This window comes from Terrapene carolina, unplaced genomic scaffold (genome assembly GCF_002925995.2).
Source record: "Terrapene carolina triunguis isolate 2854851 unplaced genomic scaffold, T_m_triunguis-2.0 Scaffold449, whole genome shotgun sequence".
In the NCBI taxonomy this organism is placed as follows: domain Eukaryota; kingdom Metazoa; phylum Chordata; order Testudines; family Emydidae; genus Terrapene; species Terrapene triunguis.
This window is the reverse complement of record NW_020664800.1, coordinates 3,399,482-3,426,626: the sequence shown is the minus strand read 5'-3', so window position 1 is coordinate 3,426,626 and position 27,145 is coordinate 3,399,482. Positions and strand designations below refer to the sequence as shown.

The 27,145-nt window shown below is 54.2% G+C and overlaps 1 protein-coding gene across 1 annotated transcript; it reads left to right on the top strand.

The window, feature by feature from the left end:
• The first annotated feature begins 242 nt into the window (after positions 1 to 242).
• SAPCD2 (suppressor APC domain containing 2) lies at positions 243 to 27,003 on the top strand. The gene is made up of 6 exons (XM_024219409.3): positions 243 to 787; positions 13,865 to 13,998; positions 22,256 to 22,402; positions 23,589 to 23,690; positions 24,788 to 24,913; positions 25,609 to 27,003. Exons 1-6 carry the CDS (start codon positions 292 to 294, stop codon positions 25,735 to 25,737), a joined length of 1,134 nt encoding a protein of 377 aa, XP_024075177.1. The 5' UTR covers positions 243 to 291; the 3' UTR covers positions 25,738 to 27,003.
• Positions 27,004 to 27,145: the final 142 nt, after the last annotated feature.

The window sequence follows — 27,145 nt, the reverse complement described above, 5'->3', positions numbered from 1 at the left end:
GAGGGGGGGGGTGTCTCAGCACCCCATTGGGGGCTCTCTGGGTTGGGTTAGGTTTTAAATGACACCGAACTGCAGGGCCGGCCTGCCGCGCTGGAAAATCAAACCGGCCAGCTTCCGCCTCAGCCAATCAGCCTGCGGGGCTGCCCATCGCCGGCCAATGAGAAAGGAGAATGCTAATGAAGTGACGTCAACCGAGAGGGGTGCCCCCATTCAGAAAAAAAAAATGAACTCCAAGCCCGGAGCCAGGCGGCGTTCCCCGCGGAACTTGGTGTAACAATTTCCAGCGCCCCGATGGCTCCGGAGCGCGGGGCTCGCCCGCTGCCCTGCGGCACGGAGGGGCTGCCCAGAGCCTTCCTGCAGAGCCTGCGGACCCTCTTCGACATCCTGGATGACCGGCGGCGGGGCTACGTGCACCTGCGGGAGATCGAGTCCCGCTGGCAGGGGGCCGAGGCCCGGGAGCTCCCCCCCGGCGTGCTGGAGGGGCTGCGGCAGGCGGCCCCGGCCAGCGGCTACCTCACCTTCGAGAGGTTCGTGCTGGGGCTCCGGGCCTCGCTGCTGAGCCCGGCGAACGGGGGTAAAGCGGCCCGGCCGGCCCCGGGAGGATGCGACCCCGCCGCCCCCAAGGGCGGGCCGGGCCGAGGGCAAGGGGAGCCCAGGCCGCTGGCGGAGAAGGGCAGGTGCTCGAGCGGGCTCGCCGGCAGCGCGTCCCGGAGCATGGAGAAGATCCCCAGCCCGCCGGGAGCCCCCGCGCACCGGGCCGAGGGGGAGAGCCGGGGCAGGAGCAGAGGTGAGTGAGGGAGGGGCTGGAGATCCGCAGCCCCGGGGTGGGGGGTGTCTGCGCCTCGCTGGGCCCCGGTGCTGGCTGGGTTGAGCCCGACTCGCTTTCCCCTTCCCACACGGCCCCTCTCCGCTCCTGGGGCTAGAGCCCGCTCTCGGCAGCTTCTGCGCAGGCTGCCTGCCTGTCCCAGCCTTGGGCTCGCCTTTTAATTCGGCGCGGGCCCGACCCAGTGCTCCCACCCAGGTGCGGAATGAATTTTGTTATGTGCACCAATGTGGAGGTGATGCGTGACTGGGGCAGAGGGTTGAGGTGCAGGGGGGGATGAGGGGCTCAGGGCTGGGGCAGAGGGTTGAGGTGCAGGGGGGGTGAGGGCTCTGGCTGGGGATGAGGGGCTCAGGGCTGGGGCAGAGGGTTGAGGTGCAGGGGGGGTGAGGGGTCTGGCTGGGGGTGTGGGCCCTGGGGTGGGGATGAGGGGGTTGGGGTGCAGGAGGGTGCTTAGGGGCTATGGCAGGGAGAGAGGACTCCCCCCAGTTCTCTCTTCCCACAGCAGCACCTGGGCATGGGGCAGGGGAGAAGAGGTGTCTCTCCCAGCCTCTGCAGCTCTGTGGGCTGGGGCTGCAAGATAGGTGCCCCTCCCTTGGCCCTAGCAGGTCTGGGCTGGGAAAGGGTTGCCCTGGGCACGGCTGGTTGGGGGCTGGGCTAGGTGCAGATTTGGGGGGGAGTACCCCTGCCCCAGCTGCGGCAGGTCCCTGGGTGGGTTTCTTGAGCACCTGCACGGCGCTAAATAGGCTGCTGCGTGGCCGTGCAGCTTACAGGGAACTTAGCCCCCCACCCCTTGTCTTGCTCAATGCCCTCACAGCACCCTGGTCTGAAACTCACCGCCTGATTGGTCTCTCCTCCTGTGCCTGCACCGCTTGTCGTTGAGACTTTTTTATTAAAAGGAGTAATTTGGGGAGGGGGTGTCTCTCTACACTGGCAACAAACACAGAAGCAGGTGGCAGGATTCGGGGCCACGCTCTGCCACCCTTGCTTATGTTGAGTAGCATCCAGCTCCATTGACTTCATGGAGACTATCTGAAGAAGAGCTGTGTGCAAACTCTGATGCTCGTCTCTCTCACCAACAGCAGTTGGCCCAATTAAAGATATGACCTCACCCGCCTTGTCTCACTAATAACCTGGTACTGACACGGCTCCAACAACGCTGCATGCAGAGGAAGGGCCAGTTTGGCCTTTCAAAAGGGTCATTGAAAACTACTTGGCACCTTGAATAATGGCTTACTCAGAATGTCAGTGACTATTCCATGTGAGCAAGAGTATCACAGTCTCTAGCCCAAAGATGCTACTCACCTGGAGTAAGGATGGTAGTGTGTGGGTGTGTGGATACCAATTGTCTGCATTGTGCTTGTGGGGTTGTATTTTTTTTTTTTAATGATTATTATTTCTTCTTTCCCTGACTCCTCTCCTTTCTCTCCCCCCCCCCCGCCCCGCCAAGCTGACATCTGTCTCTGAGAACTTGCATTCTGACAAAACTAAACTAAAATAAAAATGCACCAGATTTTATTGTGATTGAATGTTGTGGGTTTTAAAATCCACCACGGTCTTCAAAATAGAACTTCTTTCCCCTGCCTGAGGCTGTTCTGGCCCTTTGAGGGGTGTGAATGAATCTGGGAACATCGGCTGGGGGAGTGAGTAAGGTGAGGTGCTGAAGGGTACAATGGACTCTAGCCTGGCTCCCCAGAATCATGTGGAGGAGTAACTGCAGTATTCACATGGAGTGCAGATTACTGGATAAGTGCCATCACTCTCTTGCAGCCTCATCTGCTTTTCCTGAAGACTTTGGTTCAGGTTATTTTCTGCTGGGCTCTGATCTGGTCATTGGATCTGAAATATCTTGCCCTTTGGATGGTTTTCAGATCAAGAAAATGCGGGAAGTTTGCTGCTGTGGTACCTGCAGAAATTCAGCAATTTCATAGTTTCAAATCATGAAAAGGGCCACTGCTGCTGGATTGCTCCGGTAGAGATGGCAGAAGGCCAGGGTGTGTCTGGATCAACACCTGTAGCTCTGGTTTCAAGCAGTGCAAACCTGTTTCTCCCTCTGCTGTAAGACAACAAAAAATTCACTCCTTATGGGCCTGATGCAAGCCCATGAAGCCAACGGAATTCTTTTTATGGATTTCAGATCAGGCCCTGTACTGCATTACTTTCACAATATATACTTGAGTCCCGTTTGCAGCTCCCAATCAATCACTGGTGCACCTTTAACTTGTATCCCTCATCATGTGGTGACTTGTCTGTTACAGTGATGAACAAGAAATATTAGGGGCTTAACATTAACATGCCCGTAGTTGTCCTGTTGCCTAAAGTGATGTAGGTGACATCACTCTGGTGGCTAGAAATGCAGCCGTTCAGATGTTCGTTCAGGTTTACGGATGGATCGCCATGTCTTGTGTGTCAGTGAAAGGGCCCCCTGCTAGCTGAGCAAATGCGACTGAACCAATCGCAGAGTTAAGTTTGATAACAAATGTGGTAATAGACTCTCAAACTCTTTTTTATATAGTGGGAACTTCATCTTCACAGAATGATTTATCTTGTGGATCAAGCCTCATTCAGGACTGCTGAGGCCACCTGCCCTTCTGTTTGTGATCACATAACATCCCTGTTGCTATTCCAGCAATTGCTTAGATGGAGAGTAACATTAGGAAAGCATTCCGTGTGTACTTAGTTGTCTTTTAGTGCTGCTGAACCAGCAAGTGCTCCGCATGCCTCCTGTAGTTCATGGGTCACAGTTTAAGACAGTGGCTCTCAAACCTTTGTACTGGTGACCCCTTTCACATAGCAAACTTCTGAGTGCGACGACCCCCCGCTTTATAAATTAAAACCACCTTTTTAAATATATTTAACACCATTATAAATGCTGGAGGCAAAGTGGGGTTTGGGGTGGAGGTTGACAGCTCGCGACCCCCTAGGGTGACCAGACATCCCGATATTATTGGGACAGTCCCGATTTTAAGAGATTTGTCCCATGTCCCGACCGCATATCGGTTGGGATGCCCTTTGTCCCGATATCAGGGACTGCTCACGGCACGCACCTGAGGTCCCGGGGCTGGCAGCACTTCCTGGGACAGCTCCCAGTGCCCGCCCGCCAGCAGGAGCCGGCAGTGCGGCCCCTAGGCACAGAGGCAGCGAGGGGGTCTCCCATGCTGCTCCGGCTCCGTCCTGCCCAATCAGAGCTGCAGGGTTGGGGCTTGCAGGTGCCGGGGGCGGGCAGAAAGCACTCTGACCCGACCCTAGGAGCCAGAGGGACCTGCCGGATGCTTCCCAGGAGCCGCCCCAGGTAAGCACCGCCGGGACTCCCCACCTTGCCCCTTGGCAGGTCCCTCTGGCTCTTAGGGTTGGGGCAGGGCGGAGGGCTCTCTGCACGCTGCCAGGGCATGCAAGCCCCGCTCCGCAGCTCCCATTGGCACATTTCCTGGCCAATGGGAGCCACGGAGCTCGCGCTTGTGGTGGGCGCAGCACATGGAGACCCCTTGGCTGCCCCTGATCCTAGGAGTCAGAGGGACTTGCCAGATCCTTCCTGGGAGCTGCCCCAGGTAGGCACTGCCAGGACCCCCCACCCCCGGCAGGTCCCTGTGGCTCTTGGGGGTGGGGGGAGTAGGGGGCTCTGGAGCAGAACCCCTCTGCACTCGGGGTGCCCCTAAGAAGGGCTGGGCAGGTCAGCTCGCAGAGAGCCCTGGCTTGCAGAGCCTGGCGGGGAGTCCCCTGCAGCCGGCTCTGTGGATGCAGTGGAAGGGCTAGAACTGGCTCTGAAATGAGCTGTGGCTCTGTGCTCGATGGGGGAGGCTGCAAGAATCGGAGAGTTGCCATTTCAAAGCTTTTCTTTCCCCACCTGTTTTTGCCTGGGGGAGGCAGGGGCAGGTGCCTCACAGAGGTAACAGCTGCATGCTCCCCCCAGCAGAGTGTGTGCAGACCGGTCCACCTAGCTCATGGCAGAGCCAAGGAAAGGAGGCGCCTGCCTCTGCAGATGCTGATTCCACCCAGGGCAGGCCAGGGCTGAGCACTGCTAAGCTGCTGCCCACGTCACTTACCCACATTGGCAAGCAGGGATCGCACCTGGCGGCGTACATCTGCTTGATGTACAATCGGGCGCCATTTGTCCTGATATTCAGGTAAAATTTAAAATTTGGTAGTGAAATAGAAAATTAGTTGATTGGGAATGTCCCATTAAACCCGACTGGGATCTGTTCTCTACTGGCAATTTTGGTTTTTCAGGCTGTTTTCCGATGTAACGCAATTTACAGAAGGGATATGTAGTTTACAGTTCTGAACCACAGTGCATACCGTAGGACAAACTACAGTGGGCACATAAGAAGCACAGAGACTGTGCGGTTCTTTTCAGTGGCTAGCTAACGGTCTTCAGCTGAAAACCCCACCCGAAATGGCAACGGCAAGAGAGGAGCCAACTACCAAAAAAGACAGTGCAGATACAGGACAGAATGGGAAACTGCTTACACCTGGATTTGGAAATCCTAAGAGTGTGATACAAAAAGCTTTTGTAAAGCATGCAGGAAGGAATTTAGCATTTGCCATGGCAGTGAGTCTGATGTTAAGCATCATGTTGATTAAAAAAATCATGGACAAAACACCCAGACTCACAAGAGCAATACCCTGGTCTCACTTTTTTTTCAGCCGGCCAAATGAATCCTTCAATAAGAAGGTTATCGCTGTTGAGCTAACTCAGGTTTACCACACAGTCCATCAACATTCCTATCGCTCGCGTCGCTGTGAACTTAAACTAGCACCTACCTTGTATCCAGATTCAACGATTGCGAAGCACGTCAGCTGTGGCCGGACTAAAGCGGAGGCATTGATCAAAAATGTGCTGTCACTTCTCTCAACAGAATTTTTAAAAGACCTCAGCAAGCCAGACAGTCCCTATTTCTCAGTTGCCACAGATGCATCTAACGAGGGCAATGTGAAAACTTTCCCCTTATCGCTGAGATACTGGACACCCGAACATGGGGTCCAAGATAAACTGTTAGATTTCTATGAGTAAAGCGAAGAGACTGCAGAGGCAATAAGCAACACATTACTTGAAAAACTTGCGACGTACAAACTAGACCTAAACAAAGCGCCTTCATACTGTGCTGATAATGCAAACGTGAAGGATGGAAAGCGACATCAGTGTACCAGAATTAAAAAAAACAAAACGGAAATATCTTGCCTGCAAACTGCCCTGGCCATGTTGTGCACAACGCCGTGAAACATGCTAGCAATACCCTACAAGTTGATATTGAGACTCTGGTGATTAAGACGTTCAATCATTTCAGCAGCTCTGCTAAGAGAGTAGCAGCATTGAAGGATATGTTTGACTTTGTGGATATGGAGTATGCCGCTTTACTGCGCCACATTCCGACACGCTGGTTGAGTCTTTTCCCAGCTGTAAACAGGCTTGTAAATACGTGGCAGGCTGTTAAGTGCTACTTTGTTTCTCTGGGCAGTGAGAAGTGCCCAAAATCTCTGTGGATGCTGTTCTCGGACATGGAAAACAGTGAACAAGGTGAGGGGCCTAGCAAAGTTGAGGTTCATCTGTTTTTCCTCCAGAATGTCCTGAAAATCTTCAATGATACTGTGCTGTGTTTGGAAAATGAGAGTATGGCAGCATGTGAAGTGTATGCCATAATGAATACTCTGAGAATTAAACTTCAGCAATGGAAAAATGACACATTCTTTGGCTCCAAAGTTGAAAATGCATTAACTGAGATGCTGCCTGTCACTGCTGCATGTCTCCAGAAAGACTTCATGAAATGTTATGATGTGTTGATCCTATATTTGGAGAAATGGTTTGATTTTTTTTTTTTCAACAACTGACTACTTGTTCAATACCCAGTGCTTGAACATCAAAGTTAATAGGGCATTCGAATACAAGGATCTGTCTGCGGCCGTGATAGCTGTAAACCTCCAGAAAACAGTGGATCTTGATCAGTTCTATGATGAGTACTGTATCATCAAAGACATCAACTCCAAATTGGAGCCTGGAAACTACTCAGTTGCGGAACTCTGGTCTCAAGTGCTGAGAAACAAGGACGGTAGCACTGAATTCCTGAACATGACAAAGCTGGTGTCATACGTGCTCAGTATACCAGTCAGCAACGTGTACACAGAGCATGTATTTTCAATCATGAAAGATGCATGGACTGATGTCCAGAATCGAAGCAGCATAGACTTGGTGCAGAGTGAAACCCTTGTCAAAATGAATTTCTGGAGGAGTTGCAAGGACTTCTACAGCTTTGTGATTGCCCAGAAGCAAGTCAGGACTATGGCAAAGTCATCCAAGAAGTACTAGACTTCTGGCATGTCTGAGAGGTATGCAAAATGGGAAGCTGATTTATTAACTGAATAAAAAACCCAGCCCTTTACCCCTGTTGTTTGTTTAGTGTACAAATAAATCTGTAGGTTTAAATATGGATTATAGCTAAGTCTATAATTTAGTTGGGGGGGCCGTGACACTCACTGATTCCAGACCTCTGTGACTTGGTTTGCTTCAGCCACTGACAGCTGAAGGCAGGACTGTGGGCCTCCCCTCTGGGGCTGGGGCTGGAGCCAGGGCTAGCACTGTGACCCTTCGCTCCCCTGCCCTTCAACTGGGTCTGATTTTGCAACCAGGATCCTGCGCCACTGGCCCCGTGGCTTCTGCTGGGGGCTGGAGCTGGAGCCCTGCGCCTCTGGCCCCGTGGCTTCTGCTGGGGGCTGGAGCCGGAGCCCTGCGCCCCTGGCCCCGTGGCTTGTGATGCGGGCTGCAGCAAGGGCCGTACACCCCTCTTGCAGCTTCCTAGGGCTGTGCGCCCCCTCTCATGGCTCCGGTCGGGGCTGTGCACCTGTGGCTCTCTTCCTCCCCCCTGCTCGCCCAATGTGTCCTGATATTTCACTCTTGCGATCTGGTCACCCTACGACCCCCCCCATGTAATAACCTCACGACCCCCTGAGGGGTCCCGACCCCCAGTTTGAGAACCCCTGGTTTAAGAAGTGCCCTGTTATCGTTTACAAGCCAATCATTTCTATTATACCTGTTTCTAGGAACGCAGAAATTGCTATTCTGGATCGGACCATCTAGCCCAGCATCCTGCTCCTATAGGGGCCGGCACCAGCTGCTTCAGAGGAAGGTGTAAGAGACCCTGGTGTTTGTAGGCAGTTATGGGATCACTAACCAGAGGGAAAGTTTCTTCTATAATAAAAAAGAGGAAACTGAGGCTCAAATCATCCAACAATTCATTCGAGAGAGATCACAACAGACTGGGAGCTCAAGATGAGAATGTTTGTCCTAGTGCAACGGAGTTCTGCTCTGAATTCCAGGAAGCGGTGGGAAAAGGTGCGACTCAGAACTTGCTGCAGAGATGAAATGTGGCAAGAGGATTGAGTCTCCATTTATTGGCCTTTCGAGCCAATTCTGAGCCCTCACCAGTGAACATGAGAACTTGTGCTGACAGTCACTGAACAGGGTATCTGTGCCTCAGTTTCCCCATCTGTAAAATTGAGATAATGATACTTAAAGTGCTTAGCAAAAGAGGTGAGATCTACTAATGAAAAATATTTACATAAGAAAGGGATAGATAAGACAGAGAATATCATAATGCTTCTATATAAATCCATGGTACGCCCATATCTTGAATACTGCGTGCAGATGTGGTCGCCCCATCTCAAAAAAGATATATTGGAATTGGAAAAGGTTCAGAAAAGGGCAACAAAAATGGGGTATGAAACAGCTTCCATATGAGGAGAGATTAATAAGACGGGGACTTTTCAGCTTGGAAAAGAGACGACTAAGGGAGGATATAATAGAGGTCTGTAAAATCATGACTGGTGTGAAGAAAGTAAATAAGGAAATGTCATTTACTCCTTCCCATAACACACGAACTAGGGGTCACCAAATGAAATTAATAGGCAGCAGGTTTAAAACAAAAGGAAGTGTTTTTTCACACAACGTACAGTCAACCTGTGGAACTCATTGCCAGAGGATGTTGTGAAGGCCAAGACCATAACAGGGTTCAAAAAAGAACTAGACAAGTTCGTGGCGGATAGGTTCATCAACGGCTATTATCCAGGATGGGCAGGGATGGTGTCCCTAGCCTCCGTTTGCCAGAAGCTGGGAATGGGCGACAGGGGATGGATCATTTGATGATTTCCTGTTCTGTTCATTCCCTCCAGGGCATCCGGCATTGACCACTGTCGGAAGACAGGACACTGGGCTAGATGGACCTTTGGTCTGACCCAGTAGGGCTGTTCTTATGTTATGTTCTTATGCGTTTGTGACAGGGCAGGGGATTGAACCCAGAGCTGCAGAATCTCAGGCTAGTGCCTGAACTACTGGCTCATCCTTCATCCCTCCCCAGCTCATGATTCACCTGGGATTTGCCCTCGCCGTGCCGAAGCTCCTGTCAGTTGTGGCCCCTCTTGAGTGCTCAGGAGGGGGAAGGGGAGCACGGGCAGGAAAATGGAAACAGGGCAGTTATATGGGTGGGTGTCTTGTTATAACTTTTATTGCACAAGCCAAACACTAACCATCAAAGGGTAAAGAAGAAACTTCCCCCTTGGGCAGTTTATGGCCTAATTGCCTGGTAGGGGAAAGTGTAAAACTACCATGAGGCATCTGGCGACAAGATACCGGGCTGCTGTTCTCATGTTCCTGTTTGAACCTAGACTGGCCAAGGCACCTGTAAATGTGCTGCACTGGCAGAGCAGGGGCCTGGATGGCCTAACAGGTCCCTTCCACTTGTAACTGCTGATGAGTTGATTCCTCTCCCCCAGGGAACGCTGGCTCACATGCGGCGTCTGGTTGTTAGCATGATTCTTGCTTGATCTTCTGTCTTTCATTGGGCCTAGCTCAGGTGCCCAGAGGTCAGTCGACTTGCCTGGGGCTACCCACTGAGTCAGAGGGTCAGATGGGATTAAAATCCAGAGTCTTCGCGCTCAGCACAGTGTCCAAATCTGCAGTAGACACAAGCCTGTAAAAGCAGCATACGCCTCTGTAGTTGGTCATTGCCTCTGTGATGCTCTTCATCCAAGAGGGCTCCCATATCTGCTTCAGGGCTTAGTTTAATGAAGAAAAGCATGATTGCCTTCGGCTGGGGACTATCCCTCTGCTTGGCAAGGGTGTGCGTGGCAGGCGCATCGTACAGCGTTAGAGATGGATGTGTTCGTCTCAGATTGTTTGGCACATTCCCCATCAATTCCCCCTTCAGTATCATAGGGAGCCAAAGGCTGTTGGCAGAACGGCTTATGGTTTTTCAAAGACCCCTCCCACCTGTGCCTTGTTGACTGATGGGCGCAGTGGTTGATGATTCACTAGCCATTCAGCCTCACAAGAGTCATGAGTTTGGTGGTCTTGGCTCAGTCCCTACCTGACATGTTCACAGTGCGAAAAGTCCCACAGCCCCATTCCGTGTGCCCAGCACACTCTGTTCGGGTGATTAACGAGCAGCAGCTGGCATTCTGTATCAAAGCAGCTGCAGGCACTCTGCACAGATCATGCCTGCTTTCTCCCCCTTTCGGTCTGGTGCTGTCAGCCCTTTGCTGCTCTGAGCACTAAACAGCACGTGCTTCGTAGGGGAGTCGCTAATCCGCCCCCGCCAGAGAGCTGCAATCTGTGTTCTCATCGAGTGGAAGCGTCGGTGGGAAAGAGTCTCCCGCACTAGGTAAACTCAGGAGTCCATCACTGCACCTGCTTCATTGTTCAGCTGATCACAAATCCTGGACCAGGCTCAACAGGTGACTGTCTACCACAACCATGCGCTGGGTTGGCCTGGCTTCCTCTCCATGTGGTGACTGTGGGGCAGCGTTTCAGACAACTCGTGGTGGAGGAGAGTCCAATTCAACATCTGGAGGGTGGGTTACAACGCCTCGCTTAGTACAGAGGCCATCTCCTGGTTACAGAACCTGGACATTGAGCTCTGACATCTGCATAGGGGAGGAGGAGCTAATCCTCAGGTGGGTGGCACCTAGGAACTGGCTACCTTGTGCTGGGGGTTCGGGGGAGGAGGATATGAGGGTGGGCTCTGGCCACTGAGAGACAGAACATGGTCCGGATTCTAGGGTGCAGGGCCGGTGCAACCATTTAGGCAAACTAGGCGGCCGCCTAGCGCGCCTAGTGGTTGGGGGCGCCTAAAAGCCCGCTCAGGCAAGGAGATGGAGTGAAGGTGAGCTGGGCCGGGGGTGGTGGTGCGGGGAGGGCCGCCCGCAGTAACGGGTTAGTTAGTTAGTAAGCGGGGTTAGCTGCCGCGGGGGGTGGGGGGGGGTGAGTCTCCCCGGGTGGGGTTAGCTGCCGTGGCGGGGGGGGGGGGGGGGGGGGGGGGGGGCGCAAGGTGGAAGTTTCGCCTAGGGCGTGAAACTTTCTTGCACTGGCCCTGCTAGGGTGGAATTTCTTCTGATCTTACCCCCAACCTGCTTCCTCAGTGGGGGTTCCTAATGTGAGTAGCTTCCCCCTGCTGTTTGTTCCTGTCCCGCTGCTGGTTTCTCTCAGAAGGCCAGGCCAGGAAAGAGCAATCTTGGATTCCAGGTCTGTGTAACAAGAGGCAGGGCAAGCTGCAGCGATGAAGTGGGCGGGAGGTGCAAAGGTGAGGGGGATGAGGGTCTGCTGCGGGTAGCAGGAGAAATTGGGGTGATGGGGGGCAACAGGAGTGAGGAAGCAGGTGGGCAGCTCTTGCTGACAGAGGAGAGGCCCTGGAAAGATGGGCACTGGCTTCAGCACCTCGCTGCAGGACACTGGGCACAAGCAAACTCCTTTGTGCTCTCAGGCCTAATCTCGCTCCTTTGGCACTGATCACCCGTCGGGGTCAGGGGTGTGTGGGGGGTGTATGTTTGCTATAAAATCATAGGGATGAACTTAACAGCAGACTCCAGCGCTGTGCAAAGTGGCTCCACTGGGCGGGAAGCCCATTGAAAGCTCTGTCTCCATACAGTCAGGATCTGGTCTCTGTGCTGACCCAGTGGCAGGCAGGCTGCTGATGCTCTGGAAAATCATGTGAGAGCTCGGGGGGGGGGGGGCCTGGAGTGCTCCCTGGGCTGGCTGGGGAGGGGATCACAGACCTCAGGAGCCAGGGCAGGGAAGAGGCAAACGTCTGGTGTTGAACAAATGCATAGCAGCCCCGAGCACAGCAGCTTGTGCTGGAGCCAGCGACTTTGCATGGAGATTAGAAGCGTTGGCAGCACAAGCCAGGAGAGAACTAGGCCGCGGGAGTCATGAAGGGTCTAATTGGCCAGGTGGTGACTAATGCAGGGTTTGGCTGGAAGCAGCCTGCCCTTTATAGGAGACAAGCACCAAAGCCTGTCATGGCCCTCGTGAAATCAAGTGGGGGCCCTGCTTTATAAGCCCGTTGAATCCCATGTGTACAGCTCACCCACACACCCCTCGATTGACCCACCTCTTGGCTCAGGCGGAGCCAGCGGCATGTCCTTGCTCTAATCTGCCCTACACAACTTTTTCTGAAGGTCCCGCCCTGCCCACTCTCCCTAGCGTGTGCTGGTGGATAGGTTGTTTCCAGCCATTGAGGCCAGTGGGCAAGGCAGCCCAGGTCTTGGGATCACTTTGGCCACGGTGACCCACCGAGAGGGGTTGCAGGAATCCTGCTGTGAGGCAGGAGCACATGTAAATGTAGCTTTTTGTACTGAATGCACCTGACCCAAGTGTTGACCAGAAAGAAACTGAACCCTCCTGTCTCTCCATGCCTGGCGTGGCTCCACCAAAGGAAAGTCTCAAGCTCTGATCCAGTGTGCCCAGCAGGTCGCTTGTGGAATCCAGAGTGGATTCCCCTCCTCCCTGCACCCCCAAGCAGCACCTTTGCGTAACAAACAATGGGCACCCTTTACCAAAGGCACCAGTATGATTTAATGGGGTGACTCTTGGCTGTCTGGTACTGGGTATGAGTGCAGGAGGCCACGTGGCAAAATGGGGAAGGGTCGACCTGCTTCAGAGTCACTGGCAGACTAAATGTGACAAGGCTCCTAAGCAGGCCAGGGGTCTATGTTCGGGCACTCAGGGACATGAACTCTGATAGTGTCTCAGTTAGCTGCAAGCTCTGCTTCTTAACGGAATCTTCCAGGAGAACCTTGATGGGTCTTGTTTGCCCACCCGACTGGCAACGTGGGCTGCCCGCTCTGCTGATGCGACAAGGATTGTCCTTTGCCGTGTGGGTAGCTGAGGGTTTGGGTTCTGGGAGAAGGTGGTGTCTGGTATTTGATCTCCCCTAAGGTGGTTCCGTACCAGGGTCAAATATGTTTGTTCTTGGTGCCTGGAAGGGCCCGAGGTTGGATTTGCATGAGTGCTGGTGGAAGGGCCAGGCACAGAGGGTGAGGTGAGGGCTCCTTTCCCCTGCAGTGAGCTGGCTGATGTACTCTTCTTTCATTCCCCACTAGGGTGACCAGATAGCAAGTGTGAAAAATCGGGACTGGGGGGGGGGGGGGGTAATGGGTGCTTTTATAAGACAAAGTCCCAAATATTGGGACTGTTTGTATAAAATGGGGACATCTGGTCACCCTATTCCCCACCCTCTGCAATGTGGGGCTGACTTCTTAAGTTGCTAAACCTGTTATTGCTGCAGTTAATGGGAGCTGTGATTAATTCTCCACTCAGCCCCACCTCCCCTGGTTAGAGAAAGTAGAGGTGAGAGTGTTACGTTCTCCTCCAGCATTGGCTCTTATTACAAATGTGAGCATTGGCCGCTCGCTGGTGGGCCTGGCCCTCCACTTTCCCTGACTTGAACCCGTGAGGTCCTGCCCCGTGGGAGTAACTGGGATGTAAGCTGTGTACCGCGTTGCAGTACATGCGGGGGGAAAAGGTCATGTGCTCATCTGAGGTCTCTGCAATACCCAGGCATGGCCAGGTGAGTGGCTGCCGGAGCAAGGCTGAAATCCCAACCTGCAGACTCCTCTTGGTGCTCAGCCAGGACTTGAATGGCTTAAAAGGTCCTTTTTAAATTGTATTTATTTTTTTAAAGCCTCTAGAATATATGGAGAAATCCTCCGCTCCTCTCGTGTTGGGTGTATGTCCCTGCACGGTGCCTTCTTCAAAATGTGCATATCCTTCCTCCATTGCAGGTGCCGATGGGAAGCCCACAGGACAGTCCCATTGCGAGGGCAGTTGCACGGGGTTGGCGGACGCTCGGCGGCAGGAGAGAGGTCGCGGTGAGCACCGGAGACACACCATCACCAACGGGGTGGACTATGGCATGGTAGGGGAGCAGCTGTGTCCTGGTTTCCCAGCCAGGAGTAGCTGCAACCACTAGGAGCTCTGCTGTCCTACGTGCTGTTTGCTGCCTGGTGGGTGTACTGGAAGGAGAGCTGCCCAGTCTCGCTCTTGGTCCACCCTGGTGTTTTGTGGTTACACTTGTCCTACGGGGCAGCATGAACTTGGGGTTTGTGGGGTATTAGTGAGAGATTCTGATATTTCTTTTAACATGTATTGCATCACTGCGCAGTCTCTTACAAATCACTCTCTATCCTGCAACCTATGCAAAGGGAACAGTCAAGGACGCTAGGTAGCCTGTAAACGCCTAATGCCGTAGTGTGATAATCAAATGGGTGGGTTTGTACCGCTGCGTCTCCGCAGAAGTAAATGCTCCTTTGACTTCTAAACGCTGTGGCAGAGCATGGGGGCTTCAGAGCCGAGATTAATGTTTTAGTCTTTTTCTTTTGCAAACATACCAGAGAAATTAAATGCAAAGACATGTGTTGTCTAGTACAGGCTCAGTTGTACTCCGCTGGTGCAGGGATCTGCCAGGGCCCAGGTCACTCGAGGGTCAGGGCCAAACTCTAGGGGCTGGATCATGTAATGCAGGGGTCAGCAACCTTTCAGAAGTGCTGTGCCGAGTCTTCCTTTATTCACTCTAAGGTTTCATGTGCCAGTCATACATTTTAACGTTTTTAGAAGATCTCTTTCTATAAGTCTATAATATATAACTAAACTATTGTTGTATGTAAAGTAAATAAGGTTTTTAAAATGTTTAAGAAGCTTCATTTAAAATTAAATTAAAATGCAGAGCCCCCTGGACCCGGGCAGTGTGAGTGCCACTGAAAATCAGCACGCGTGCCATAGGTTGCCTACCCCTGATGTAATGTATTAAGTCCCCTTTGCACTAAAACCTCTGTGGATGGCTGGTGGAGAATTTCTCCACTGCGGAAGACTCTCTACCATCTCCTGTCTCAGCCACTGCGGGCGTGGTGGGGAAGGGTTGGAGCAGAGGTCCATTATGCCTGATCCTCAGCTGGCATAAGACGCCCCAAGAGACCTTTTGTCAGTGGTAAGTTAGAGTTGCTAATATGCACTGAGGCCAGGGAGCCTGTCCCCTCTCTGGCCCCAGAGCAGGGTGGGGAATCGGCCCCTGGAGAGCCATGGTGTGCAATAGAAGTACCTTGCATAGAGAGATAGCAAAGTACTCGTGATATTATCAGCTCACCCACGCGGCTCATGATCCAAAATCCTGCCTATGGGCAGTTTGAATTAGTAACGTTAATGGAAGCTCCTGCCTTTCCTGTACCTTGCGTGCAATGTAATTTGCATTATTTTATCCTAAGCGTGCTGCCCTGCTGCACCGGTTCTTTCCTTTCTCAAATGCCAATATCTGTCTTTTCTCTCCCCCTCCCCGCCCCCGATTTGAAGGGCATGTGGGCTGCCTTTGTGCAGCATTGATTATGTCGGCACAGCAGCTTCCGGCCACATAACACGCTCTGATTCCTGGCCTGGTTCTCCCCAGGGGTTAGTGGGGGCTTTGCACACACATGAATTAGGAGCTCATTTGCTAAAGCAAGCTGCAGCAGTGCTGAGAATTCATCCCCTTTGCTCACTGTGGGAGCTGGAGCTGGAGCAGGGCCTGTGCTGTGAAGCGCTTGCAGGGGAATAATAGGTGCCTCAGGAAAGCTGTGTTCTACCTCCATTCAGCCAGACTGGACACTCTGGGTTGCTGTTTTTGAGATGGGGAGGGGCCCTTACTCGGATAAGAGTTCGCTAAGGGGAACTCCCGTACCCCCAGCTCTCTGAGGCAGCGTTCAGCACTGTGGATTGCAATCACTGACTTCAATGCTATGCCTTAACATTTGCTAATAGGCACAGCTGGAGAAGCAAGGTAGGCTGGGCTTGTGGTTCAGGCGTTGGCCTGGGACTCGGCAGATTGGGTTCGATTCCTGTCTGTCGGATCGCGGGCGAGTCCCTTCCCCGGTCTGGGCTCGCTTTCCCCATCTGGAGCATGGTAGTAATGGCATTGACCGACCGCTCGGGGTGTTCTGTCTATGTGGGGTACTTCTCTGGCCGCCAGTGCCGTAGTCTGAGCTCCTCACAGGCTTTACTCTCTTGATCCTGGGAGGCAGGGCAGGGCTATTATGCCCATTCGACAGGTGGGGAACTGAGCCAGACAAACTAAGTGGCTTACCCAGCGTGACGCAGGATGCTTGTGGTAGAGCAGGAATTGAATGCAGATCTCCCGTGGCCCAGACTAGTGCTCTAACCACTGGACCAGCCTGCCTCTCCTCTCTCTCTCTCTCTCTCTCTCTCTCTCTCGGCTGTAAAGTGCTTTGGGAGCCTTGGCCAGAGGGTGGTTATTCCTGATCAGCTTAAAAACAAATCAGTCCCTTCTCGGCATGCTGATTCCTTGGGACACCAGAGCCCGCTCTGAATCCCAAGCACCATGCTGCAGCCGCTTGTGCCCCAGCAGTGGGCGAGTGGAGCGTGTGGCTGACCCCTCGCCTGTGTGCGCTGGGAGTGGTGGTGCAGTGGCCCCAGGACAGCGTGTATCCGGCTGGCTTGCCTTTCACTGAGCCCATTGATCGGCCTATTCCCCCTGTGGCTTCTCTGCAGCTGGGACGAGGCTTTTTACGAGAGGTTAAGCTCATTCATTCGTGAGCATCCCGGGCTGAAGTGCCCCCTCGCCCCCCCTGTCCAGGCCATCCCCACTCGAGTGGAAGGGACCCCTGCTTCTTCCTCCCATTCTGGAAGCTGCCTCCGCCAGCATCCGTAACCCACGCTCCTCCCTTGCCAGCTGACTAGATGCCTTCCATCCGCCCGCCGAGCAGAGATGCCATTGTCCCACCGGCGAGTGGGATGTTGTCCTTTCCTCCGGTCACCATGGTAACTGGCCGGGCCAGGGCAGGGCATTCGGTGCCCGGCTGCGGACACAGCTGGATGGGCGTCCTCGCGACATACAGCACCCTCTTCGTTCCTCTGAGCAGCAGCCTGTGCAGCTCCAAGGCTCTGCAGTTCTTCCTGTGGGTATGTCCCGGGCAGTCCGCTGGCCTGGCTGCGTGTGTCCGTCTCCTGAAAGGGGACGGGCAGAGATCAGCTCTGTTGCCCTGCCGCTTTGGAGGGCTGAGGCTGTGGCTGCGGGCGTCTGGCAGGCTGCATGAAGCATTTGGAAGGCTGATAAACCTCCAGTCTGTCCCTCTTTCACAGAAGTGAAATGCATGCGAGTGGCCTCTGGGATTATGAGCTGAGTCCCTCTTATTGTGTGAGCCTGCTATATACCCAGAGTATGAGAAGCGTGAGCAGCACTCAAGTGGTGTCTAAACTTGCCTTCTCCCCTCGGTAATATTGAAATCCCTGGATACTGGTAGTCGTCTCCTGCTCTGCTGTGCTTGGTTCGCAGGCCTAGCGGGGCAACGTTTGAATTGCAAACACATCTTGTGTTTGAAAAAGCGAAGCCCAGAGTAAGGTGTGGGCTCTGGGTTGTGTTGCAGGCGGGGTGCAGCCTGGAGAAGAGGGGATCTTGTGTGTTTAGCTTCATCATGATGTGGCCGTTTGAAAAGGATTTTTCTGTAATGGCTTTTTAATAATTCTTGCTGTTGCTCCTTAGGTGTGGACTCGCTCGCTTCCTGCGATGGTTTTAAACATGCAGATGCCTGTATCTCTTGTGTGTATTAGGGCTGCTATATACAGCTATAGAAGCTTTTTGTTTATTTGTGTTAGGGGAGCACTTATAGGATCCCACTTGGCTCAGGACCCCATTGTGTTAGGGGCTGTACAGACGTATAGTAAGAGACCGTCATTTTCCCAAAGACCTTCCAGTCTAAATAGATGATAATAACAATAGTACTTTTCATCAGTGAATCTCAAAAATCTTTCGACAGGGAGATAAGTATCATTATCCCCATTTTACAGATGGGGAAGCAGGCACAGGGAGGCGAAGTGTTTCCCAGGGTTACAAATCAGGTCCCAGGTTAGCACCTAGGTGTCTAGCCCACACTGCTGAAGCCTTGCATTGTCTCCAGTTAGTAGGTGCTCCAGAAATGAAAGCACCAAAACTTGATTTGACAGGGAGATGCATAGCTCTGAGCTTTATTCATAGAATCATAGGTCTCTTCCAACCCTAATCTTCTGAGGAGGTCATCTAGTCCAACCCCCTTCCCAAAGCAGAACCAACCCCAATTAAATTATCCCAGCCAGGGCTTTGTCAAGCCGGGCCTTAAAAACCTCTAAGGATGGAGATTCCACCACCTCGCTAGGTAACTCATTCCAGTGCTTCACCACCCTCCTAGTGAAATAGTGTTTCCTAATATCCAACCTAGACCCCCCCCCCCCCACCCTCCTCCACTGCAACTTGAGGCTATTGCTCCTTGTTCTGTCATCTGCCACCACTGAGAACAGCCGAGCTCCATCCTCTTTGGAACCCCCCCTTCAGGTAGTTGAAAGCAGCTATCAAATCCCCCCTCATTCTTCTCTTCTGGAGACTAAACAAGCCCAGTTCCCTCAGCCTCTCCTCGTAAGTCATGTGCCCCAGCCCCCTGATCATTTTCATTGCCCTCCGCTGGACTCTTTCCAATTTGTCCACATCCTTTATGTAGGGGGGGGGCCCGAAACTGGACGCAGTACTCCAGGTGTGGCCTCACCAGTGCTGAATAGAGGGGAGTAATCACTTCCCTCGATCTGCTGGCAATGCTCCTCCTACTAATGCAGCCCAATATGCCGTTCGCCTTCTTGTTAAGGTCTACTGGTGTCCTGATGGCATAGTTTGACTTCTGGATGTGGTGGGGCAGCTCAAGCCAGGCCAATGGGACTCTGCATTCGGGGGGGCAATTCCACGCCTATCTGAGACTTGCAGTTTGGGAGGCAACACCCCTCCTGCCCCTCCCCCGCCCCCCCAAACTAAGCCCATGCCCGAGGGGGCAGGCTTTGTATCCAGGCCCCTTTCTCTGGGCTCAGGGGAGCATCCATCTCCTCCAGCTGTTGGGAAACAAATGCTCCATACACAGCTGCCATGACGAGTGGGTTCGAGGGCAGCCTTTGTGCTGGGGCTCCTCCAGCGGGCAGCAGTGACTCGGGTCAGAGTGGGGTGTTGTCGCTCTGGTCCCCGCGGCTGGCTGCCTGTGGGCTGGGCTGCAGCCCCTCGGGAATGTAGCACTGGGGTGGCTGAAAACCTTCCAGTCTGTCCCTCTTTTAAAGAAGGGGTAAAATTCATGTGAGTCACCTCTAGGATTATGGGGGGGGGGCAGTTCCCCTCCTAATCTTAGTGCAGCAGCCTTGGGGTGGGGAAATACCCCAACTTTGTCTGGAGAGCCATCTTCTCTGCCTGGTGGCAGCTACCGCCCTGCTGGCATCTGTGCTGGCTGGAGAGAGAGGAGAACCACACCCCCATGATGTCGTGTGTCTGCTATGCAAACAAACCTGGGGGCAGAAACGCTTGCTGTCCATGGGAACTGCACCCGCTTGGTTGCTGGGCCATTGGCTCTCGCTGGGTCCCTGATTCTTTCTCACATTCTGGTCCCAGTTTGCTTGGTTCAGGGCTTGGGGCATTTCCTAGGTTTCTAGTACGTGTGTTTAACTCTGCCGTTCTTTGCTTGGGTCAGGGCTTGGGGTTGAGCCCAGTCTGGGGGACTGAAAGTGGAGCCCTGAGCATCCCTTCAAGTGACTCTAGGGATCCCCCCCCTTCCCCCAACCCTTTTCATCACAACTAAGAGCTGGTGACCTAAGGCCAGCCCGTGCGCAGAGCCGGCTGCTTTAACTCTCCTGGCCCCACTCTCTAGTAACGTCCCATTGGAAACTCGCCCCAGCTGTTTTACTGCCGGGATTTGTCACTACATACGTGACCAGAGGGATCCCCAGAGCACCATGTGGCTGAGTCCTACCCTGGGAAAGCAATGGCTGGTGCTGCCGTTCTTCTGCTCATTACCCTCTCAAAGGTTGGATGCTCACGATGGAGTCATATAGTTAGTCCATGTGCTGAGCCAATGGCACATTGCACCACCCGCCTCCTGATACCAGATAATTACTAGCCCTCGTTCAGCCCAAACATCAAGTAGAACAATGTGCGATGCTTTCAGCTCTGTTCTGAGGATATTGGTTGGTTGGGGCAGGGTGATGGTTATGGCAGTTATCAGTGTGTGAGTCAGTGCCTGATTGGACAGAGGAGAACTTAACCCTGCATTTCCTAGGTTTCTAGTATGTGTGTTTCACTCTGCCGTTCTTTGCCAATAATAAACGTTCCACACAGTGTGAGCTCGCAGCCTTAAACTTCTGTAAGGAGGCTGCTTTAGGCCCCAAAGCTAGAAGATGTTGGGTTAAATGACCAGGGATTTTCAAAGAAGCCTGTGGAATTTGGCCCCTAACTCCCTTAAACATCTCTGAACACTGCAGTGTAGAGCACTGGAGTATCTGAGATCCAGCATCATGCACTGGAGACTAAACTGCAGGTTCCTGTAGAGTGATAAGGGAAATGCTTAATTGCAGCTCGGAGGAGGAAATCTCCTGCCATGGCTGCGTGGGCAATTGAGATGAAATCTCAATGCAGAGGTTTCCTATTGACCTAACCCATTAAGCCACTATTTATAATAGAGCAACAGGACTGATCTAACGTGGGGCAGGGTGGGAGCTGCAGCCTGGGGGAAGAAGGAAGGAAGGGTGTTGGGAGGGGAGACTCTCCCATGACCTGCACTTGGTTCAACCTAGCCGAGAAACCTGCTTTCCATGGAGCAAGAACCTTCTGAGTAGTAGCGATCTGAGTATGGATCTGCTCTCTGGTTGTCTGTCTTCCTCTGGCTTTGCAGCAGCTGCATGATGGATCGGATTGGTGTGTCATGGTCTCCACCTCCCATTAGGCTATTGAAACATAATACTGAAAGATAATACTTAGTCCTGCCATGAGTGCAGGGGACTGGACTAGATGACCTCTCGAGATCCCTTCCCGTCCTACAATTCTATAAGCTGGGTAAGGGACTTTTTGTGGGTCTGACCAGACAAACATGTCCATGCAATTCTGATCTAGCTAGTCTCTTGGATGCCAGTATGATGCAGCGGTAAAGGGACACCTCGACTTGCTGAGAAAGGAGGCTCCCATGAGCGATCCCCACCCCAGAGCGTCTGATTGTAGCCAAGCTTCATATTCCACCGTAAAGAAGCCCCATGCTCCAGTTAGGCTACGGTTCTCCATGTCTGTTCTAGGTCCACATCCTCTTGAAGGCTGGTTATAGCCGAATGTGCAGGTTGACTGGATGCCAGGGCCCATGCGAAGGGGGGAGGGGGCAGAGACAAGCTTTCCAACCCTTCGCTCATCAGCTGATGTCAGGATGCCCAAATCTGGCAGCTCTCTCCCTAAAGGAAACCGAACGCATTGCTCCTGCTTCTCTAAAGCTGCCATAAGGGGATGAGCCATCTTTCACCCGTCTCGTCCTTGCCGGGGTCTGCAGCTGGTAACTGAATTCCTGCATGTGCCATGGCTAGAGGCTGAGCGTCTCCTCTGTGCTTGATGTGGTCGTGAACTGGACCCAAAGCAAAGTGACTTGGGCTTTGGATTAGGTCACTCCTGGCTGGCTCCAGAACCGAGACTGGCAGGACTGTTTCTCTGAACGCTTGGCCTTGGTTCGCTCCAGGGATGGATGGTGGTGTTATGGACCAGGATGTAGGTGGTCAGGTCTAAAGGCAGAGCAGGTGTACAGGTTGGGGAATGAAGCCAAGGCTCAGGGGCCAAGCCAGAGTCCGAACTAGGAATGGAAGCTGAGGTCAGATGCCAAATGCCGGAGTCAAGGTCGGAAGGCAGAGGCCGGGGTCAGAGCCAGGCCTGGAGGTGAGGCATAAGGCAGGAGGAGAGGCAAGGATCAAGCACGGTGGGAACAGGAATGAAGACAACAGTAAGGCAGGAGCAGGGTTGGGTGCAGCAGTCAGGCACAAGCAAGGTCCAATGCAGCCACAACAGGAATCCACCTTGTTGCTCAGACAAACTTCCTGTTCCTCCTCTTGGCTTAAATAGCATAGTTGGACCAATTGGTGGAGCCAGGTGATCCTCCAATCAGAGCTCCTGTGCGTGATGCCCTGGCTGGGGCTATAGCCCTAGTAGCGTCTCAGTCCAGGTGGTTTCAGTAGCTGTTGGGTAGAGGCCAGGATGCGGCAGCTTTCTGGGGACTCCCAGCCCTGGGTTCAGGACCCATTCTCAGGAGGGCAGGAGGTGTGATTGATGTCCCATAGGTTTGGCTGGAGGGGGTATTAAAGTACCTGGGTTTTGTGTCTTGCAGCTGAAGCAAATGAAGGAGCTGGAGCAGGAGAAGGACTTCCTGCTCCAGGGGCTGGAGATGGTGGAGCGTGCCCGGGAATGGTACCACCAGCAGATCCAGACAGTGCAGGAGCGCCAGAAACACCTGGGGAAAAACAAAACCACAAACGTGAGTGTGGGGCTCGCTCCAGGGACCGTCTCACCTTTGAGTGCCCTGCCTGGGGGGAGGGGGAGGCTGGATAAAGGACTGGTTAAAACCGGAGACGGGAAAGACCAAGTTCTAATATCACTTCCCCTTAACGATCTAATGGAGACATGGGGTGAGATCTGCAGAAGCACTCGGCACTGACACTTTGCTCCCACTGCAGTCAGTGGAGGTGGGCTGTGAAGGGGATGGGGGGAGTGGGTATGTGTGGGACTTACACATGTGGAGGGGGCAGGGCAGCCGGGATCACTTAGCCTGTGAAGGGGAAGAGACATATGGCAGGTCACTTCTCTTCCCCCTTTTTCTTACCTTGTCCCACAAATGAGCTGAGAAGCTGCCCGGCCCGTTCTAGGGAACCTGCTTTGCCCAGCATGGCACTAACCTGTGGGACTTAATCGCAGGCTCAACTCGCCCCTTGTGCCAGCAGGAGTCACTCTTCTGGCCCCAGGGGCGTCACTCCTGCCTCCACCCAGGCAGAACTGTACCCAAAAAGGCAGCCGAATGCTCAGTGGATTGTTTCCTTTTGGAGAAGGGTCCAAAGCTCTTAGGCCCAGATCTGCCAAGGGATTTAGGCACGTAACTTCATTCATTTCTGTGGGAGTTAGGAGCCTAAATCCCTCTGAGGATCTGGGCCTTAATGATCGTTAATCACCCCGGTAGGTCTGCAGATGGGAGATAATGAAGGGGATCAACTCTGTGGTGTCCAGGAAGGGTTTCTCACTCCCTGTGTGCACACACATACTTATGCCTCCTTGCCCAGCTGGCTGGGTCATGTGCTTATCCCATCACCCGCCTCTGATGCATGTGGCATTGGTCGTTGCCCGGGGCAGCGTTCCAGAGCAGGAGCCGAGATGTGGCCGGGCCAGGATGGTTTTGTAAATAGAGATGAGCCCAGCAGCCTCCTTGGCGTGCACCCTCCTGGGCTCTCTGGAGAAATGCACGTCCCACCCCAGGCTAAAGTCAGCATTGGCTGGAATATTCCCTTCCACCCGCCCAGTTTGCCAGCCAGGCTGGGTCCTGAAAGATGAGTCCCGTGAAGTTGCGATGAAGGCCAGCGAGCTCTTGGGTTGTCTCTGCTTGCACATCACAGCAGCATGAAGTCCTGGAGAACTGGCTCCTCACTCCACCTTCCCACCCTTGCTTCTTCCAGGACTTCTTCCCGGAGGGAAGCCAAAGCCACCTGGGTCGCCTTCTACCCAAGCTGCAGGAAGTGAACCGCTGCCTCGGAGAGCTCCTGTCCACCTCGGGGAAGGTGAGCGTGCTGTCCTGGTAGCACCGGTGCCCCTGCTTCCAGGGCTGGCGGTTTGTATCGCTCTCCATTAGATCAATGGGAGCAGTGTAGGGGGACACCAGACCAGAAACGGAATTATTATGGCCCTGTAGGAATGCCTGGTCCCTCAGTTGAGGGACAGGAGCAGGTGCCTGGAGACTCTTGGCTCTAACCTAGCAAGGGTTTAGAGCCCACCTGGTCTATGGGACGCTTGTAGGTGGTCACAGGGTGAAGCACTTCAGCAGGATTCAGAAAGGGGTTAGCCGGTACGTGGATAATTCGAACATGCAGAACTATAACCCTGCCTCCTTCCGAGCTCCAGCCCCTCCCGCTGGGTCTGGCTGCTGTCGGAGACAGGCCACTGGGCTAGATGGACCCCTGGCCTGTTACAGTCGGGTAATTCCTCTGGTCCCAGGGAATGAGCAGTGACTCTCTGGCCCGTTCTAGCCCCTGGCAGGGCTCTAGAGACTTTAAAACAGTCTCCATGCTGGGGAAGGACAGACCCAGGTTGCAAAGGGACCCAGTGAGATCAGTGCTGTGGGGTGGGGCTGCAGACGCCTCCGGAATGGGAAGCCCTGCGCCCCTGGGAGAAGGGGCGAGGATGTAACCCAGCCACTGCACCTGTCATGTCATGGCCAGTTTCTTTTCCTCTCCTCCCTCTTTGCTGCCGAACGTGGCTCTTTCCACTGCTCTCAGGTTCTGGGGTGGGGGCGAGGAGGGGGAGGTCTGCACAGGTCGACGAAACCCTGGTGCAGAGGATTGGTGCTGAGGGATGAGCTCCCTGGCTGCCTCAGCTGGTGAACTGAGTCCATTGGCACCTGCTCCCCCCACCCCCGCAACTCGCTGTGGGTTAAGCAATGAGCTCGCAGTGCCCTCTGCAGGCTGAGCTGTGTATTGACATGCCAGGCCGACATGCACCTAGTGGAGACAGGTCAGCGAGGCATCAGCCGCCAGGAGGCAGGCGTGAGGAGGGCTGTGACGGGTGATCTACATGGAGAGCCCAGCCCTGGCCCGAGGCTGGGGAAGCAGAAAGCTAGTGGGGACAGACTGTAGAAAGATTAATTCCCTCTCCTTCCCAGCCTCTGAACTCCTCCTCGTCGGCGCTGACCAGACCGGTCCCTGCTGCCCCCGTGCCGCCGCCTGCCCTGGCAGGGTCCCAGCAAGCCATCAGTATGCTGAAGGAGCAAAACCGGCTTCTCACCAAGGTGAGGGGGTGGGGGGCTCCCCCCACCGGGAGAGGGTCAGGAGCTTGGAACTGGGGCCAAAGGAAGGGCAGGGGAGCTGGGAGCCAGCCCCTGGGGCAGGCGGAGCCAGAGGGACGGGATCTTCTGGGAGGAGGTTAGGGGGGGGGGGGGGGAGGATGGCTGTGGGAGTGGGACCCAGGCCTAAGAGAAGCGCGTAGATGAGAGGGGAACCCTGCACAGCAAAGATACTCGGAGCCCCCCCATTAAATGAGGCTGCTGAGCGGTGTCGTCTTCTGGTTCTGCCCTCTCACCACACGGCACAAGGGGCCTGGAGGGCTCGGGGAATTGAGCACTTCAGCTGGAGGCCACTGGAATCCGTCTCACTGAGGCTGGTGGAGGGGGGACGCCGGGTGCCAGCTGACAGCTCTGGGCCGGGAGGGAGGGGGCAGGTGTACCCATCGTGTGACCTGCCTTGTAGACAGGCTAAGCGGGGACTGGTGACCAGGGGCTGCAGGGACAGTGGGGGGAGCTCATACTCTGCCGTGAGAGCTTTGAGCCTGTCGTTCTAAACCACCTGGTTTGCTCTGGCCAAATGAAACTCCCTGGAGTTGAGGAGATCCAGCCGGGTGTCCGGGGAGGGGCAGGACCCTGGGAAGGGCTTGCTGCCCACGGGGAATGTTCCCCACTCACCAGGGCTCTGCCTCCTTCCTGTGCAGGAGGTGACTGAGAAGAGCGAGCGGATCACCCAGCTGGAGCAGGAGAAATCCGCCCTGATCAAGCAGCTATTTGAGGCACGGGCCCGAAATAACCATGAAACAAGCCAGCTGGACTCCACCTTCATCTAGCCCCCCTAGCTGACCTCCCCCCCCCCAGGCCGGGGCTCTGGGGAGGGGCTGGGCAGGGACACCACTGCAAAAGCAGCCCCAGCCTAGACACCAGGTCTGAGCCTCCATGGGGCCTAGGCTTATTGTGGGTTTCTATGGGGCTGTGACGCCTGCCCAGGTCGCGTTGGTTCCCTTGCTCCTTGGAGATGCTGCGCCTCATTTGTGATAGGTCCAGAGGTGCTAGCAAAGCCCCTGAACTGATCCCTGTCTGATACCAGAGCCTGTCCCAGGCCTCCCTGGCAGAGCTCTGGCATCTCCCCACACCTGTGCTCTATGTTGTGACTGGACGGCGTCTCCCTCTCAGGTACGCTGCTGCCCTTCTGCCTTGGAAACCGAGCGGGGCACCACACGAGTCTTCCCGATTCATTTCACTCGGGGCGGGGGGAGCACCGTACTCCCAAGGTTTTCTCCTCCCTCCAAGTGCTGTTGCTGCAGCTGTATGGTATTCAGCCCCTTGCGTGACACGGCTGAATGCCGGCTGCTTTCCGAAGAGGACTGTGTATTGCTGTTTAACACTCCTGTTGGCATCTAAGGGGTACAGTGACCCCTCAGAGGCTAGGCCCTCACGTGCCTAACCCCTCACTCCAGCACCGGGCTAGCTTGGATGTCTGTGATGGTACTGTCCCAAGCTTCAACCACTCATGACACCAAGACCCTATTTGCAGGAGCTGGTGCAGATCCTCATAGCACGATAGCCCCTCTCTCGTGTTTGGAGGAGCGATGAAGTAGTCAATGTTTACACTTCAACTGACATAATTAAGTTTTGGGGTTAACACCCCAGTCAGATGAATGGGACAGTTCCCAGCTCTGAGCTACTGTTCCAGGCTGCCTCTAGGCTCAGGCACACATCCCTGCATCAGTTACACCATAGAAAAGATTTTTCTTCTGACCCCACCAGGGGTAACAAGTTTTGGCTTGTTTGAAATGCACAAGGGAGCAGCTTGCAGGCTCCTGGAGCCGGCCCACTCCTTCCCCCTGACCCCAAGAGGTTTCGGGACTAAGAATCCCTACCGCACAAACTCAGCTGGAGGGCAGGATGCAGATGGACTGTTCCCTTCCCTCCCCACTTCTGCCTGCCTGCCTTCTGAGCGGTGAAGAAATTGCTGCTTTGCTGGGCTGAACACTGCAATCACCTTCCCAGGGCATGACCTGTTTACAGAGGTGGATGGGTTTTCTGGAAGCATGAGACACCCTGAGCAGCACCTGTCTCTCTTCCCCCCCCAACCCCCCCCCACGTTTCTCTTCACACTCCTCATCAGCGCAGAACTGTCCAGCATGGTGCCTTGACCAGACAGGGCCCTAGGATCATATTGTGACACTGAAGGACATTGCTGACCCCCATGTAGTTTAGCTGCTGTTTCCCTCTCCC

Excerpts from the sequence above, each read along its gene's own strand:
- SAPCD2 (XM_024219409.3), top strand. The coding sequence starts at position 292 with ATGGCTCCGGAGCGCGGGGCTCGCCCGCTGCCCTGCGGCACGGAGGGG. Across the intron at positions 22,403-23,588 it reads GGAAAAACAAAACCACAAAC|GACTTCTTCCCGGAGGGAAG; the intron begins GTGAGTGTGGGG and ends TGCTTCTTCCAG. Across the intron at positions 23,691-24,787 it reads TCCTGTCCACCTCGGGGAAG|CCTCTGAACTCCTCCTCGTC; the intron begins GTGAGCGTGCTG and ends TCTCCTTCCCAG.